Source organism: Camelina sativa, chromosome 14 (assembly GCF_000633955.1).
Source record: "Camelina sativa cultivar DH55 chromosome 14, Cs, whole genome shotgun sequence".
NCBI lineage: Eukaryota > Viridiplantae > Streptophyta > Magnoliopsida > Brassicales > Brassicaceae > Camelina > Camelina sativa.
In genome coordinates this window covers 3091276-3107502 of record NC_025698.1, presented here as the reverse complement: position 1 = coordinate 3107502, position 16227 = coordinate 3091276, and the positions used below count along the sequence as shown (strand labels likewise).

The 16227-nt window shown below is 37.4% G+C and overlaps 7 protein-coding genes across 8 annotated transcripts in view; 4 read left to right on the top strand and 3 right to left on the bottom strand.

Moving 5' to 3' along the window:
- Positions 2267 to 5495, top strand: LOC104739320 (transcription initiation factor IIA large subunit-like). 2 transcript variants are annotated; one of them, XM_010459629.2, is made up of 12 exons: positions 2267 to 2389; positions 2485 to 2684; positions 2866 to 3030; positions 3178 to 3333; positions 3491 to 3542; positions 3616 to 3674; positions 3879 to 3989; positions 4263 to 4406; positions 4691 to 4751; positions 4825 to 4979; positions 5068 to 5151; positions 5228 to 5495. In XM_010459629.2, the coding sequence occupies exons 2-12, from the start codon at positions 2559 to 2561 to the stop codon at positions 5249 to 5251; spliced, it is 1137 nt and encodes a 378-aa protein (XP_010457931.1). In that variant the 5' UTR covers positions 2267 to 2389; positions 2485 to 2558; the 3' UTR covers positions 5252 to 5495. The 2 variants fall into 2 exon arrangements, with proteins under 2 accessions (XP_010457931.1, XP_019091363.1); XM_019235818.1 differs by lacking the exon at positions 5228 to 5495 and having other exon boundaries at positions 5068 to 5219.
- On the top strand, positions 5664 to 6819 carry LOC104739319. Its single transcript, XM_010459627.1, has one exon. It carries the CDS (start codon positions 6258 to 6260, stop codon positions 6672 to 6674), a length of 417 nt encoding a protein of 138 aa, XP_010457929.1. The 5' UTR covers positions 5664 to 6257; the 3' UTR covers positions 6675 to 6819.
- LOC104739318 (transcription initiation factor IIA large subunit) lies at positions 6861 to 9605 on the bottom strand (the record flags this gene model as incomplete). Its single annotated transcript, XM_019235819.1, is given in 11 exon segments — positions 6861 to 7071; positions 7152 to 7235; positions 7358 to 7512; positions 7594 to 7654; positions 7912 to 8055; positions 8172 to 8282; positions 8487 to 8545; positions 8619 to 8670; positions 8828 to 8983; positions 9131 to 9295; positions 9477 to 9605. Coding segments are annotated over 11 exon segments (1137 nt in total). The 3' UTR covers positions 6861 to 7047.
- On the bottom strand, positions 10280 to 12183 carry LOC104739317. Its single transcript, XM_010459625.2, has 6 exons — positions 11991 to 12183; positions 11604 to 11709; positions 11445 to 11498; positions 11244 to 11367; positions 10808 to 11063; positions 10280 to 10674 (listed from the first exon to the last, which is right to left on the bottom strand). Exons 1-6 carry the CDS (start codon positions 12045 to 12047, stop codon positions 10513 to 10515), a joined length of 759 nt encoding a protein of 252 aa, XP_010457927.1. The 5' UTR covers positions 12048 to 12183; the 3' UTR covers positions 10280 to 10512.
- LOC104743176 (probable inactive L-type lectin-domain containing receptor kinase III.1) lies at positions 13191 to 14171 on the bottom strand. The gene has a single exon (XM_010464288.2). It carries the CDS (start codon positions 14145 to 14147, stop codon positions 13191 to 13193), a length of 957 nt encoding a protein of 318 aa, XP_010462590.2. The 5' UTR covers positions 14148 to 14171.
- LOC104739315 (tropinone reductase homolog At1g07440-like) lies at positions 15343 to 16202 on the top strand. The gene is made up of 3 exons (XM_010459623.2): positions 15343 to 15501; positions 15589 to 15796; positions 15870 to 16202. The coding sequence occupies exons 1-3, from the start codon at positions 15422 to 15424 to the stop codon at positions 16194 to 16196; spliced, it is 615 nt and encodes a 204-aa protein (XP_010457925.1). The 5' UTR covers positions 15343 to 15421; the 3' UTR covers positions 16197 to 16202.
- Positions 16214 to 16227, top strand: part of LOC104743175 (tropinone reductase homolog At1g07440) — a gene marked incomplete at its 3' end in the record, with an annotated part of 1181 nt that continues 1167 nt past the window's right edge. The window contains 1 exon segment of the mRNA XM_019235420.1: positions 16214 to 16221. Within this exon segment, the coding sequence (XP_019090965.1) occupies positions 16214 to 16221 (8 nt within the window).

Sequence of the window (16227 nt, the reverse complement as noted above, 5' to 3'; positions counted from 1 at the left end):
GTTTTTTTTTTTTTTTTTTTAAATAAAGTGGAAATTATATGCCACAATCTGGAGGGTCGATGTGTCGAGACGTACAATTATTTTGTTAGGATTAAATCGAATAGTCACTTTCAATGTCTGGCAAAACAAAAATGATGAAATAAAATTTAATAATAATAACCAATGATAATTTATTTGGTCAAAGATCTGAGGTTTCTTTTGTTTTTGGTCAACAGATCTGAGTGTTTTTCACATAGTTATTTTTGTTGTTGTTTATACTAATTTATTTGTTGTCGTCGCATGGCTTTTGCAACGTTTATGCTATTTTTATAGCTGTGATTAGACTTCCTAACAATATCTTAATGGGGTCTAGTTAATGTCATGGATTTACTTACAATTATGAAGATGATGATGATAATGTGGTCAATAAGTTGCATGATGCTATTTTGATTATATCACCTGCCTAGCGCCTACACCACAAATATTGGAATTGTAACTTTTTTTTTTGTTAAAAGGCAAATATTTTATTGGAATTGTAACTTCTTTTTCAATTTCTTATTATAATATATATATATATATATAGGCTAACTGGATTCTGTACAGCTAAAACCCATTTAGAATAGAAATATCCCATAAAAACAGAATAATTTCTTAAAAAGGTTACAGAAATCTTTTTAATTTGAGAGAGATATATGATGTTGTATATATTTAGTGTACTACCTATTTTCATTTATTCATTATTTATCTTATGGCAGTATTAATTTTTCTTACTTTTTTTTCTTGTCTCTTTGATATAGAAGGAAGATTCCCTCTTCTACCTAACCTAATTTTTTTATAAATAAAGCCAGAAATATTAAAATAATATAAATATCAAAGAAAAGTAGAAGTATAAGTATAAGATAGAATTACTATACTATGCATTAGAATGTACGTACTTGGACACTGTTCCGTGTTACTGACATGAAAAATGAAATTAATCTTCTTGTATTAGAGAGCGGGGGAAAAAAAAGAAAAAAAAATCGAGATATTGAAGAATCCAATGGAAAGTTATGAACCACTCGATCTTTGTCTCTTTTTGACTCTGACGATAATGTCATGATCATAAGAATTTTGGATTGTAATCAGAAAATAAGTGATCACGTTACAGATTTATTTCAACAGCCCTTTTCAATTATTGCAAAAGAAAATAAAAATTAACCGTACGGAGAAACTCTTAACAGGAAAAAACAATTATACAAAAGGCAAAGAAAAAAAGAAAAAAAAAATGAAAGAAAGAAGGAAAGAAACTCAGACTTCTCAGGTGAGAAACCAAACACAAAAGTACAAGAGAAAAAAGCGAACAGTGTCAGAAACATATTTTACACAGAATTTTTTTTATTCAAAAAAAAGAATGACGTGGTGTTGAGAGAGACGTTGGATTTTTTCAGAGTGAAAATCTGACGGTTGAAAGTGCTGAACCAAGTGGCTAAGTCTGAATCAGAATTATTTTGTGGCGACTGTTCGTTTTGATCGAGGGGAAACTAGCTAGTAGGCTAGTAGCAGGAGGCTTGAGCCATGACTTTTTTTTAGACGTTGAAACAAGTGATAAAATTTCACTTAGTCTTTAGCGGATACACAATATTAAATGTTTTACAAGTTTTTGTTTGTTTTACTTTTAAAATATAATATGATATATATGTAATATTTTGTCACTATTTATATTACACTCTTGTTCTATTTAGATATTAAAAAATACTTTTATTTCGTAAGCTTTTAATTAAGACATTCTCTAAAAAAAATTTGTTAGACATTTCTACTCACAGTTCAAGATCATTAAAAAAATGGCAACGATTGTCTCAAAAGGTACTTAATAACCCAATATCTCAAAAGAAGAGTAAGGAAAATTTCAAAACACAAATCTCAAATAACGTTTACACCTCTCTCTCATTTTTACTCTCAAGCTAGAAGATGATGATACTTCGGTTTTTTATATTTATTAAATATAAATTTTATATTTATTAAATATAAATTTTAAGTTTTAAGAAGACTACGGTAATTTGGAAAAAATAATTTTAACTGATAGTAGAATATAGTACTAATATCCATATTGAGCTGGATATTCTAATAGTGGTTAGAAAACATTTAAAGTTTTTGGTTAATTCTGTAACTGGATGATTTATGGTTTTAATTTAATTATTAAAAAACAATTATCGTGTAGGTGATGAGAAAAAATTCTGGATCGTGGAGATGATGACACGTGTCTATGTAGCGATGTGATCTGATCCAAACCTATTTATATTCTTTCGCTGCTGTTCTGTCTTGACCGCTCCTCTCTCGATCTCTGATCTCTCTGTCTTCTCTCTCTTACGCTTCGTCGCCGATCTCTACCAGTCCCAGACTCCTCCGTCTTACCTCCTCCGCCGAACCCTAGGTGAGCCGTAACGAGCTCGGATTCCTTTTTATTTTTATATTGTATTGCAATTTTCTTGGGCAATTCACCCTAAAATGTTGCCTTTATAAAATCAGAGTCCCGGAGAACGAATTTGGGGTTTTCGCCGGAATTAAAATTTAAGGAGATTGAAGGGGCCGCCGAGAAGAGGATGGGTACAACTACGACAACGAGCGCTGTGTATATCCAAGTTATAGAGGATGTCGTCAACAAAGTCCGGGAGGAGTTCATTAACAACGGAGGCCCTGGGGAGAGTGTTCTCAGTGAGCTTCAAGGAGTAAGTTTTCAATCAGACTTGTCTTCCTTTGCTGCATAATGATTCAAATTTAATATCTTTAGTCAATTCGCCGATGTGGGTGGCTTGGATTTGATCCAATGCAACTAGGGTTTTTCTATTTTTACTTGGCTTTTTGAATCCCATTATTTATTTCTGGAGCTTAATTGGGACCTGTGTGTAGATTTGGGAGACGAAGATGATGCAAGCTGGAGTCTTGAACGGACCAATAGAGAGGTCATCGGCTCAGAAGCCAACTCCTGGAGGTCCACTGACTCATGATCTCAATGTTCCTTATGAAGGTACTGAGGAGTATGAGACTCCCACTGCTGAAATGCTCTTCCCTCCGGTAATTTAAATTAAACTCACTCTCTACTAATCTTGAATTTTGTGATTAAGCATTAGCTTTATCAATTGGTTTCTTTTCCACTTGACATGTTGTTGCTGTAAGTCCTTATTGTCTTTGGCATCGTTTTGTTTTTCTGTGTTTGAGCAGACGCCATTGCAGACTCCTCTTCCAACGCCCCTTCCTGGTACTGCTGATAACTCCTCCATGTATAACATCCCTACCGGCGGCTCAAGTGATTATCCAACCCCTGGAACTGACAATGGAAGCAACGCTGATATTAAAGGAAGACCCAGTCCTTATATGGTGAGCTCTGCTTCTTATTAAGGCTCCTGCTGTGTGGTGCCACAAATGCTTATCTAAGTGTTTTCATAGAATTTACAGAGGCAATAATAAATGATTGACTTCATATTTTTTGGGTTTTTCTGGTTGACATAAACTGAGAATATGTTCTCTATTGCAGCCGCCTCCTTCCCCGTGGACAAATCCCAGTCCCAGACTTGATGTCAATGTTGGTAAGTACTACTTCTACCAGTACGTTAGGTATCAATTTGTTGTTTGGGATATAAACGTCTGACCTGTTGCTAGCTTATGTGGATGGTCGTGATGAGCCTGAAAGAGGAAACTCTAATCAGCAGTTTACGCAGGTACTTCTACTTAACATCTAAATCAAGAATTGTGAGTTTGGATTTTTTTTGTTTGGGTTCTTATCTTCGTTGTAGCAATTACGTGATTGATTTGATTAGTGCCCATTTCAATTACTTCCTCAGTGGACATATTTTTCAAGTCGACTAATATATATCTATATAGCTAACATTATAACCTAATATCCATAATTGGAATACGTCCAGGACTTATTTGTGCCATCCTCCGGTAAACGAAAACGTGATGATTCTTCTGCCCCTTATCAAAATGGTGGATCTATACCTCAACAGGATGGTGCAAGCGATGCTATCCCTAAGGTGTGTGTGTAGAACTACACATTTGCATTTGCATTTGGAATAGCTCTCATGAGTAAAACAAAATGTCCTTAGCTCCCTTAGACTCCTCTTCATTTTTCCACTTCACAAGTTTATTAGTGCCATCCAAAAGAAGATACATGAATTCAAAACTGGTTAAGTTGCATAAAGATACGCGCATCTATAAGTTCTCAGTTTAAGAAGAGAATTTTACTTTCAACAATGATGTAGTTAGAAAAATTTCAGTGATACATCTGATAGGAGCAATTTTTTCAGGCAAATTTTGAATGTGCTGCACTCCGGATAACATATGTTGGCAATAGAAAGGTCCCACGAGATTTTATCTGCTCATCATCGAAGATTCCTCAAGTTGATGGGCCGATGCCTGACCCGTATGATGAAATGTTGTCCACACCAAATGTAAGAATGCTTCAGCTTTTCATTTAGTAGTCAGAATTCCTGTGAACATATACTTCTTCAACGAGTTTAAAACCAGTAACCAGAATCTCTTACTAATTGGATCCCTTCTCACCACCTTCCGTAGATATTGAACTATATATAAACTCATTTGACTTCTTATTACATGATAACGAAGGGAATGAGAATTTCTCATTTAAACTTCATGTTCCATTTGGATTTTTCCTCAAACATACAACAATTACTTTTGCTAGTAAATCCATGAATTTTTATTTACTGGGTTGCAGATATACAGTTATCAAGGACCCAATGAAGAGTTTAACGAGGCCAGGACTCCTGCTCCAAACGGTAAGAGAAGCCAAAGAAAGATGTTTTTAATGCAAGTAAATGAATATCATCTGCTAAATTCCCTCTTTGTTAGAGATCCAAACGAGCACTCCTGTTGCTGTACAAAACGACGTTATTGATGATGATGAAGAGCTGTTGAATGAAGATGATGATGATGACGAATTGGACGACCTAGAAAGTGGTGAGGATATGAACACACAACATCTGGTTGTAGCTCAGTTTGACAAGGTAATGACTCTTGTTTACACAGATCGACGGGTGTGTTTCTATGCACATAAATCTTATCACCGTAAGACTTGTTTGGTGTTGTAACTAGGTGACTCGCACAAAGAGCAGGTGGAAGTGCAGTCTGAAAGACGGGATCATGCATATAAATGATAAGGATATTCTCTTCAACAAAGTAATATGTGCCTCCCAAATAAGCTTGGTGCTATTCTGGTAGCGATAATACCTAACTATTCTATCTACTTTTTCAGGCAACAGGCGAGTTCGACTTCTGATCTTCACCATAGCAATGCTTCTAGAAAAGAAAGTCACAGTTCCATTGTTCAATGTCTTTCTTTTTACCTTAAGATTTAGACCGACCTCCGAGAGAGCGACATGATTATTTATGGGAAAGTGTACTCTGGTTGGCTTGTTGTGTGTACAAAAAGAACAGATTTTTTCCGGCCAAAGAAGGCTTATTTCATGAGTTTCTATCCTCTTTCACACGATGGAAATACTTTTCAAAAGCTGGATCTTACTTACAGTTATATGTACCTCTTTCTTAATACAGCATTTGGATTCACATTCGACCAAGGTCAACCTTAGCAATCGGATGGATCTCTTGAATATATTTCAGACCAAGTACATTCTCAACTCTGTTTGGTCCTTTGGATATCGTTCAGTTTGGTGAAAGGCCTAAACAAAGGTCGGAGTATTTTTAAGTTAGTTTTTGTCGTTTTCATACCACAGCACAAACTATGATGGTAAATTTCGTAATTATGATACAATGTTAGTGACAGAAGCGAAAGTCAAAATATGTGAATCGAAACAAAATCTTAAACCGGATTGGCCATGTATTATTGGAGGATTTAAACGTTCTCAACAGATGAAGGTAATGGTTGTAATGTTGTAGTTATAAAAAACGACCCAAACCAAACAATAAAGACGTTGACCTTTTTTAGGCCTTTGACCATACTGTAAGAACACCAAAGGCAAAACAAGTAACCGAAGCCAACAGAGTGGAGAGAGTAGAACCAAAAAGAAGAGAGCAGCTTTATTGTTTTGTTTTGTTTTGTTTAGTTTTTAGGTAATGACCGTTTCAAACGTAACTGTTATTTTCTATTTTCCTTCTCATGTTCCATCATAACCGAAGCCTTCTTTTGCGCCCTCATCCACAACACACACCAAACCTCTCTCCCTTTTATTCTCCTCATTACATCACTCTTTCTACCTTCCCCTCTCTCTCTCTCTCTTTCTTGCGTTTTTGCTTTTTTTTTTTAATACTCATTGGCTGAATTCGTGATGGAGAACACTGTGAACATGTTTTGGAAGAGCGTGTTCCCGAGATCACCCACTAGGCTGCAAAGGCAAGCACCCGCGGCTCTGCATCTTGACCGTGTTCCCGAGAACCCCTTTCTGCAGCAGTCTTGTGATGCTGTTGCAGGCGCAGCTATTCCTCTGCTTTCACCTCTCTTTGTTTCTCCAAATTCGCAATCTTCTCTCTCACCAGAAGGCCACGTAAATCCATATCAGCACGCTTCTCCATCTGGAGTAGAGCACGATTTTTCGTTCCCGGTGAGTATTACTCAGAAGAACGGACCTCAGCCGTCAATGGACAAGGAAGGGTTGCAATATTCAGCTAAGGCCGACTATAGTGACCAGATTGGTCTCTTGAATATTTTTCAGACCAAGTGCGTGCTTGTACATCATTCGCAGTGAGGGTTTTAGCATTTAGAATGGTCCCTTGATGTTTCAGAATCCAAATGTTTTTCAATAGTTTTCTTATTAACCCATTTCTCAAGACATATATAGCTACTAGCTAGATACAATTGTAAGAAACTAAGAAAGATCCAGCTTTTGGGAAGTTAATTTGCCCATTGCCTGAAAGACAATAAAGAAGATTCATGAAATAAAGTTGATATGCCTTCGACAGGAAAAATCTGTTCTTTTTGTACAGCAAGCCAACCAGAGTACACTTTCCCATAAATAATCATGTCTTTCTCCGTCGGTCTTAAATCATAAGGTAAAAAGAAAGACACTAGACATTTCAAGGACTGACTTTTCTAGAAGCATTGCTAGTGTCGTGTCAAGATCAGAAGTCGAACTCGCCTGTTGCCTGAAAAAAGTTAGACATGGTGTGTGTTAGTATTATTTTTACCACAATAGCTCCAACCTTAATTGGGAGGCACAGATTACTTTGTTGAAGAGAATGTCCTTATCGTTTATATGCATGATCCCGTCTTTCAGATTGCACTTCCACCTGCTTTTTGTGCGAGTCACCTAGTTACAAAGACCAAACAAGTCTTACTGTGATTAGAGTTACATCCGAGAATACATACATTGTGATTAGAGTTACATCAGAGAATACATCCAGAAACCTATGTAAAAAGGAGGGTTATTACCTTGTCAAATTGAGCTAAGACCAGATGTTGCGTGTTCATATCCTCACCACTTTCTAGGTCGTCCAACTCGTCGTCATCATCATCTTCGTTCAACAGCTCTTCATCATCTTCAATGATATCGTTTTGTACAACAACAGGAGTGCTCGTTTGGATCTCTAACAAAGAGGGAAGTTAACAGATGATATTCATTTACTTTGCTTATAACACTCTCAAAATCTTTGTCTGGCTTCTCTTACCGTTTGGAGCAGGAGTTCTGGCCTCGTTAAACTCTTCACTGGGTCCTTGATAACTGTATATCTGCAACCCAGTAAATGAAATTCATGGAATTACTAACAGAAGTAATCGCGTGACGGTATCTCTAGTTAGTTAGATAATATCTCTAAACAAATGTTGCATGATTGTTGGCAAATCCAAATGCAATATCTATGATAGGTAGTGAAGATGGATTAAATTGTACTAAGGCATTAAAGTGTCCTGTTACTGATCTGTAGACATGTAGAAGAAGTATATACCTATTGAAATTTGAACTACTCAATGAAAAGCAGCATTCTTACATTTGGTGTGGACAGCATTTCATCATAAGGGTCAGGCATTGGCCCATCAGCTTGAGGAATCTTCGATGATGAGCAGAAGAAGTCTCGTGGGGCCTTTCCTTTACCAACATAGGTTATGTGGAATGCATCACACTCAAAGTTTGCCTGCAACATTGTGCTCCAATCAGGTGTGCCACCGAGACATAAATACATCATTCTTGAAATAAAAATATAAGCAGGTGCTACAAATACTCTCATAATTTCGTTTTTCTCACACACACCTTAGGGATAGCATCGCTTGCACCATCCTGTTGAGGTATAGATCCACCATTTTGATAAGGTGCAGAAGAATCATCACGTTTTCGTTTACCGGAGGATGGCACAAATAAGTCCTGGACGTATTCCAATTATGGATATTAGGTTATAATGTTAGCTATATAGATATATATTAGTCGACTTGAAAAATATGTCCACTGAGGAAGTAATTGAAATGGGCACTAATCAAATCAATCACGTAATTGCTACAACGAAGATAAGAACCCAAACAAAAAAAATCCAAACTCACAATTCTTGATTTAGATGTTAAGTAGAAGTACCTGCGTAAACTGCTGATTAGAGTTTCCTCTTTCAGGCTCATCACGACCATCCACATAAGCTAGCAACAGGTCAGACGTTTATATCCCAAACAACAAATTGATACCTAACGTACTGGTAGAAGTAGTACTTACCAACATTGACATCAAGTCTGGGACTGGGATTTGTCCACGGGGAAGGAGGCGGCTGCAATAGAGAACATATTCTCAGTTTATGTCAACCAGAAAAACCCAAAAAATATGAAGTCAATCATTTATTATTGCCTCTGTAAATTCTATGAAAACACTTAGATAAGCATTTGTGGCACCACACAGCAGGAGCCTTAATAAGAAGCAGAGCTCACCATATAAGGACTGGGTCTTCCTTTAATATCAGCGTTGCTTCCATTGTCAGTTCCAGGGGTTGGATAATCACTTGAGCCGCCGGTAGGGATGTTATACATGGAGGAGTTATCAGCAGTACCAGGAAGGGGCGTTGGAAGAGGAGTCTGCAATGGCGTCTGCTCAAACACAGAAAAACAAAACGATGCCAAAGACAATAAGGACTTACAGCAACAACATGTCAAGTGGAAAAGAAACCAATTGATAAAGCTAATGCTTAATCACAAAATTCAAGATTAGTAGAGAGTGAGTTTAATTTAAATTACCGGAGGGAAGAGCATTTCAGCAGTGGGAGTCTCATACTCCTCAGTACCTTCATAAGGAACATTGAGATCATGAGTCAGTGGACCTCCAGGAGTTGGCTTCTGAGCCGATGACCTCTCTATTGGTCCGTTCAAGACTCCAGCTTGCATCATCTTCGTCTCCCAAATCTACACACAGGTCCCAATTAAGCTCCAGAAATAAATAATGGGATTCAAAAAGCCAAGTAAAAATAGAAAAACCCTAGTTGCATTGGATCAAATCCAAGCCACCCACATCGGCGAATTGACTAAAGATATTAAATTTGAATCATTATGCAGCAAAGGAAGACAAGTCTGATTGAAAACTTACTCCTTGAAGCTCACTGAGAACACTCTCCCCAGGGCCTCCGTTGTTAATGAACTCCTCCCGGACTTTGTTGACGACATCCTCTATAACTTGGATATACACAGCGCTCGTTGTCGTAGTTGTACCCATCCTCTTCTCGGCGGCCCCTTAATTTTAATTCCGGCGAAAACCCAAATTTCGTTCTCTCCGGGAATCTAATATCATCAGAAGCAGCATTTTAGGGTGAATTTGCCACAAAAATTACCCCCCCCCCCCAAAAAAAAACATAACAATCTAAGCTCACCTAGGGTTTGGCAGGAGGTGGTAAGATGGAATCCGGTCGAGATCGGCGACGAAACGTAGACAAAAGAAGAAGAAGAAGACAGAAGACAGAAGAGAGAGATCGATAAGTAGCGGTCAAGACAGAAAAAGCAGCGAAGAAATAATATAAATAGGTTTGGATCAGATCGTGTCTCAACAATTACACGTGTCATCATCCCCGCGATTCATATTTTATTTCCTTTTTCTCTATTTTCATAATTTCTTTCTTTTTTTTTACAAAATATATCTGAAATAGTAACAACTCTATCTATTGTATATCACCCGACGAGCATCATAGGCATAGCCATCTCAGGAACCGGAAACCTCTTTATGTCCCAAAAGACCATTCATTACTCAGAGATAATAAGAAGCAAAGTTGCTTGGGAGATCGATACCGTCGTCCCTCGACTATGGCCAGGGGGGTTTCGAAACCCCTCTGATCCAAAGAAAATATATACCTAGGGTTAAGAATGGGCTTCGCTTAATGGGCCTACAATTTGTATTAGTTCGGTACAATGAAAACATTTTATTACTTCAAAATGTATTCTTTTACAGAATCATCATCCTTATTGGAATTAAAAACTTGGATCCATCGATTAGCTAAAGTGATCTAAATAGAACAAATACGCCATTGTGATAAAACATCAAGCAGAAGAGACATATAACTGTTTCTTGTCTTCTCTACTCTGCAAGTTCGTAGTGAGGAGTATTATATGTGGTGGTGGAAGTTTCACGGTTTTTAAGTCTCTTGTCTTCGTTGAGCTCTTTTCTGTTTGCGAGTTTGCGTTTTGCCTCCTGAACCCTTTGAACTAATAACTGGCGCAGCAGGAATGCTGCTCTCAGTTGGCTCTGGACCACCAAATACAATGTCAAGAGCATCTTCTTCTACCATCTCGCCATCCTGAAAACAAGATTTCAGTTATATAATTATTGGAAAACCAGTACCAGTCCTTTGTCTAAACTGATGCCTAAAGCATTTGCAGAGGCTTTATGATGGATTAATAATAACTAAGTTTAGTTTAGATAGTACTCACCCGACTATTTTGGAGCATTGGTTTAGTCTTTGATGCATCAAATCCATTAGAGATGCCTCCTCGATTTGGTAAACCACTGTGGTTTTTCTGAGATTTGGTATCATTATAAGAAGAGGCAACAATTTCTGTGAAAGTGGTTCTACTACGCCAACGCATTTGAGGTTTGCCTCCTTCATCACCGTAAACAGCTTCGGTGTAGAAATGCTTGGACATAAGTTGCCACCTCCAAGCTTCACCTTCATTGTACCTGACTAAGCTGTAGTTTGGAAAAATATGTCCACCAAATCAAGAGTTAGAACTTAGTAGAATCAGACTAACTACGAAAGATACATTGCATAATATAATTAATCCAAACACTGTAAAGGTCACAAAAGTCAATTTTAACACACAAAAAAAAAAAAGTCTCGAAAAGCGCAAGCTCTCAACGGATGCTTACACATTCGCGAGCTCTTTCTGCATCCGTGTTCCATATTCTTGGCTAAGGATACGATCAAGGTAAGTAACTGCAACTTTCGAACTTGCCCTGTCCCAAGTAGTAGGAAAACTTCCACAAGCCACTCCTGCGTGGAGTTGTCCAATGTGAGAAGGAGGAGAAACCATTTTACTAGTTCCAAAGATTAGCAGCAAATAGTTTTACCTCCTGCAAGACAACGCCTCTCAAATACTCTTCCCGCTATCAACTTTTTTGTCACTACATAGAAACAACATCACACACCAGAAGACGAATTCAAAAGCTGAGTTATTATGTAACATAAGATAAAAAGAGACTTAAAAAGAGAGTAAAAGGAGGAGGAACCTAGCCAAGTTAAACCTCCTACAACACCAGAGGCAAACCCAGCAGTCCACAAAGCTTTGAGATAGCACGAGTTAATAACACTTAGCTCTTCGGGAGTGATCTTCTCCTGAAACAACAGAGAGTTAAAATAACATTTTTTTTGCCCAAAATTTTTGAACAATTCAATTCAAAAATTCTCAAACAAAATCAATTCACTAAAAATTCAGAGGAAACAACCTTAATCTTACACAAAGAAACAATCTTTACTGAATTGAAAACGTGTATCAATTTAAAGATTTGATAAAAAACTTGATTGCAAACAATATGAGAGATTGAACTTTTTTTTTTTGTGGCACTCACTGTTCTAGGGTTTTAATTGAAAATGTAAATGTAAAAAGAGTAACCTACCTGCTCGGGTTTCCTCAACAGGTTATAGTGGAGCTGATCCAAAGTGGCCATAGCCATCGTTGTTCTTGGAAAGATTCAGAATTTTTTTTAGAAACGAATCGGACCAAAGTGAATTCAGATTACTTCTTTCTTTCTACTCTTTTTCTCTCTCGCTCAGTCATGTCCGCGTCGTGAGTCTCACTCCATCCATCGAGTTAGGTTGAAAGTTGTGTTGATGAGAAGAAGGGATGAGAATGGGCTTCGCTTAATGGGCCTATAGTTTGTACGATTCGGCGGCCTTCCCTTTTAAGTTTTTGTTGTTGTTGTTGTAGTGATCGTTTATGGAACGGCGGGGAGGCGGGAGAATCAACTAGAAGAAAGTTTTCCCAGAGGCAGCAGTTGGCATCAGTGGAGGCGGGAGAATCAAATGGGAACGGAAAGATAGTGTGTGTGGTATTCGTTATCAACTAGAAGGCTGAGAAAAGAAAAAAAAATCGACCTTTGGTACTGGACGGGTTCTAACCACCATCATAGAAGCTGGAGGTGGATTCTTAATATATAAGTAGTGAGAAGGGCAGCTTCAACCATGCATGGTTTTGTGAGCTGTTTCATTCAGTAGTCTCAGGTTCCAAAACTAAAAGACTCTCTCTTCTAATCATCATCAAGAAGATACTAACCGTAGGGGCCGTCGTGACAAATAGAGATTCCAGTGGAAAACACCGCTTCTAGGATGGATGTCACGAGGGATCTTTGATAGTACGCCAACGGCAGTGATGCTCATAGGTCCAGAATAGCCTAACTTCCTCAAATTCCGTTTGATACACACGAAGATATAGAGGATTATATAAAATCAAATCCGGGAAGCAATTATTCCTTTTTGGATTCGTCAAAAAAACATGTATACAAACAAAATTAAAAAGGATTATATAAAAATCAAAGATAAAACAACATTTAGTTATATAGGCTTTTTTTTTTTTAATCTACTGACACCTCGTTGACTTCACCTGATGATCCAGTTCTTTTAAAAGCTAAATGATCTTAAACTTATTAAGCAAAGAGTTGAGATTAATGTAACAACAAACACTAGCTTGTGTAATAATAACAGACCAGTTAATGTAAGTAATTGCTTAAGGGTATCCAATTTATTCATCTCTAATAAAATCAAGAAAGTAATACATTAATTTATAATAAGACCGATGCGTTAGGCCTCTTGGTTTGCAATCAAATCATAAAGATGATGATTGCAAGTGCGCAGATCAACTTGGTGCGGTAAGGATTTAAGGTTGCTGAATCGGTAGAAGGATCTAAGATGGGATCAAAGTCATCAAAATCAGATGGCGACGGGGTTGAAAGCGAAGGAAGTAGAGTGAGATCAAAGTCTTGTGCTTTCCCTTCTCTGCTAAAGCTCCATCCAGTTACATAATGATTACCCGTGATGTTTCCTGTGGATGCCGAGAACCCAACGTACATTTTCTCCAAGAAAATCTCTGAAAGGTTCATCTTTCTCGATAAAAGAGGAAATTTAGGTTTAGAAACGTCAAGAGGAGCCAATGTGACATTGAGAAGCATTTCCCCTCCATTGTATTCGATCCAAGCCCGAATTGGGTCTTTACTCGAAAGCTTCAAGCTTATATTCTTGCTTTGCTTGTTGGAAAAGAATGAAGCTGGTGCAGATTCAACGGAGACCAAACCGTTCACGTCGATGCCTACGTGGTTATCGTCTACGTCAAGAAACTCGTTTGACTTCACCGTGTCGAATTCCACCGCGAGAATTCGGTTTGTGGAGTTCCCGTTGTTTGAAGTGTTGAAGAGACCGAGAAACTGGCTCGGCATGGCTTGGGTGAAATCCATCGACTGTGAGATCAGAAAGGTTAGGCCATGACCTGGTGCGTCGATTGAGAAAACGAAACTTGTGGAGAAAGAAAGCGAGTTTAATGATTTCGTCTTGTTGAAAGGTATGGGGAAGCCATAGAAGGCTTGACCCATTTGTCTCCTTGAGGTGTTTGTTAGCTCCAAGATGCCACTTGGGAGGATCTTGGAGGATCCATACTTGAGAAGATTAGCTTCAAAAAATCCATGGTAAAGAAATTTAGTTTCGTTTTGTTGACTTAGCACACAAGAAACGAGGCATAATTGGGTGATTATGGAAAGAGCTATTGATTTGTAAGCAATTGCCATTGATGGACAATAATAAGAAAGAGATGAAAGTACGTTTTGTTATGTGTGAAGTTGCTTGTCTGAATAGTTCTATCGTATATATATAGAGGCTTCATGGAATAAATAAAAAAAAAAAAGTCTGGATCGACCATTAAGCTCTTATTAAAACTTAGCACTAAACATTGTTATACTATTCGCAAAAAACCAATCAGCTGCAAGTTCGAAACTTGACTTTTTATCAGCTCAAAATTTGTTTGTCGGCACAAAAGGAAATCATCTAAATTAATTTCTTAATTAATTATGGAGAATCCGTATATTGTTTAAAAAGCTATGTATAAAGGCTTGTAAATTAATTCTAAGTAAAAGATCTATTAAGAGGATTAGCACATAAGACATACAATTCCAAAAAAAAAACTATGATGTTGAAATGTTCAAGTCTTAGTTATAGCTGATCGTGATGATAAGTCGTAGGACCTAACTTGTGGAGATGAATAGAAACATCCCAAACTAGCATACAATAAAGTAGATTCAGACAAGGTTTTTGGGGAAATATACGTGCAAGTAAGAATCTATACCTATTTGGTTCATAGTCATACATTATAAAAACAAAAGAAAATAATTGATCTCAGACAAGTCATCACTTTAAGTAATTAACATATCTGTATAATCAACAACCGGCTAAATGTGAGTATTATTGAGAACTTAAAACTCATTAAAATGCAAATGACTAGGATAATCAGAGGTCTAATATAATTAAGTACGTGCACCCAACAACCCAACCCAAATCACACAAGCTGATAGATATATACTACTATTGGCTAAGCAAAAAAAGGGAAACCATGCCGTCTAGCTATAGTTAACATAACCGTACTAATAAAAAAACGTAAATATAACTCTTAAAGATAAAAGAACTCTTAATTTGGTCAAATGAAAAATGAAATGGAGAAGTTGAGATATTATCTGTGTTCATAACAAAGCTTTCGTGTTGTTTTTCCCCCTTAGGCTAAAAGTTTTCGAATATACAAATTTTGGCTGGACAAAAATAATTACGTTCGTTTTCCTTTTTGACTTATACGGCCGTAAAAGATGTCGTTGTTACGTAAACGTTTATCATTGGACGATGATTTGGATCCTCTCTGACTGAGTCTTAGATATAATCTTGATGGACCCGGCCCATCATCTTGAGTTTATCCTCCAATGATTTGATTGATGAACTATCTATTAACTTTGTGTCTGCTCCACATAATTCTCTTCACTTTTCAATCTAAGCTCCTTCAGGCGCCCGTAGGAGAGCAATGTCTGGAGCAGAGCAAAGCCACAGATGGAGCCTTAAGGGCAAGACCGCACTTGTAACTGGTGGAACCAAAGGGATCGGGTTCGTATTATAAGCTCCAAAATCTTTCCATATTTTCTTGAGATCAATTCTACTTTATTTTTATTCTCTGTTTCTTGAACCAAATAGGCATGGTGTAGTAGAGGAACTTGCAGGATTCGGGGCAGTGATACACACTTGTGCTAGAGATGAATCTCAGCTTAATGAGTGTTTGAGCAAATGGAAAAAGAAAGGTTTTCAAGTCACTGGTTCAGTCTGTGACCTAACTTTGAGAATAGAGAGAGAGGACCTAATGCAGACTGTGTCTTCAATGTTTGGTGGCAAGCTCGACATACTCGTAAGTTAATCTTTATATACTCTTTATCAAATGACTCAAAATCTTGATTTAATGTAATGTTTTTGATTATTAGATAAACAACGTGGGCTCGATTCGGGCAAAGCCGACGGTAGATTTTACAGCAGAGGATTTCTCGTTTCATATTTCGACCAACTTAGAATCTGCTTACCATCTGGGCCAGCTTGCGCATCCTCTGCTTAAGACTTCAGGAAGTGGGAACATTGTGTTCATGTCTTCTGTTGCTGGAGTTTTATCGTTTACTGTTAGCTCCATCTACTCTGCAACAAAAGGTAATATAGAAGAAAACAAAAACACCTCTCTGTTTGAGACTTTTAATAGAGGTTTCTTTTTCTTTTTTTTCTTACAATTAGTTTTCACATGTAAATGCAAAGGCACTTGAAACAATCTAAGGCCTTGATGTGTATGTGTGT

Excerpts from the sequence above, each read along its gene's own strand:
- LOC104739320 (XM_019235818.1), top strand. The coding sequence starts at position 2,559 with ATGGGTACAACTACGACAACGAGCGCTGTGTATATCCAAGTTATAGAG. Across the intron at positions 3,334-3,490 it reads GAAGACCCAGTCCTTATATG|CCGCCTCCTTCCCCGTGGAC; the intron begins GTGAGCTCTGCT and ends TCTCTATTGCAG. Across the intron at positions 3,543-3,615 it reads CAGACTTGATGTCAATGTTG|CTTATGTGGATGGTCGTGAT; the intron begins GTAAGTACTACT and ends ACCTGTTGCTAG.
- LOC104739319 (XM_010459627.1), top strand. The coding sequence starts at position 6,258 with ATGGAGAACACTGTGAACATGTTTTGGAAGAGCGTGTTCCCGAGATCA.
- LOC104739317 (XM_010459625.2), bottom strand. The coding sequence starts at position 12,047 with ATGGCTATGGCCACTTTGGATCAGCTCCACTATAACCTGTTGAGGAAA. Across the intron at positions 11,710-11,990 it reads TGTTGAGGAAACCCGAGCAG|GAGAAGATCACTCCCGAAGA; the intron begins GTAGGTTACTCT and ends CTGTTGTTTCAG. Across the intron at positions 11,499-11,603 it reads AGGAGGTTTAACTTGGCTAG|TGACAAAAAAGTTGATAGCG; the intron begins GTTCCTCCTCCT and ends GTTTCTATGTAG.
- LOC104743176 (XM_010464288.2), bottom strand. The coding sequence starts at position 14,147 with ATGGCAATTGCTTACAAATCAATAGCTCTTTCCATAATCACCCAATTA.
- LOC104739315 (XM_010459623.2), top strand. The coding sequence starts at position 15,422 with ATGTCTGGAGCAGAGCAAAGCCACAGATGGAGCCTTAAGGGCAAGACC. Across the intron at positions 15,502-15,588 it reads GGTGGAACCAAAGGGATCGG|GCATGGTGTAGTAGAGGAAC; the intron begins GTTCGTATTATA and ends TGAACCAAATAG. Across the intron at positions 15,797-15,869 it reads GTGGCAAGCTCGACATACTC|ATAAACAACGTGGGCTCGAT; the intron begins GTAAGTTAATCT and ends TTTGATTATTAG.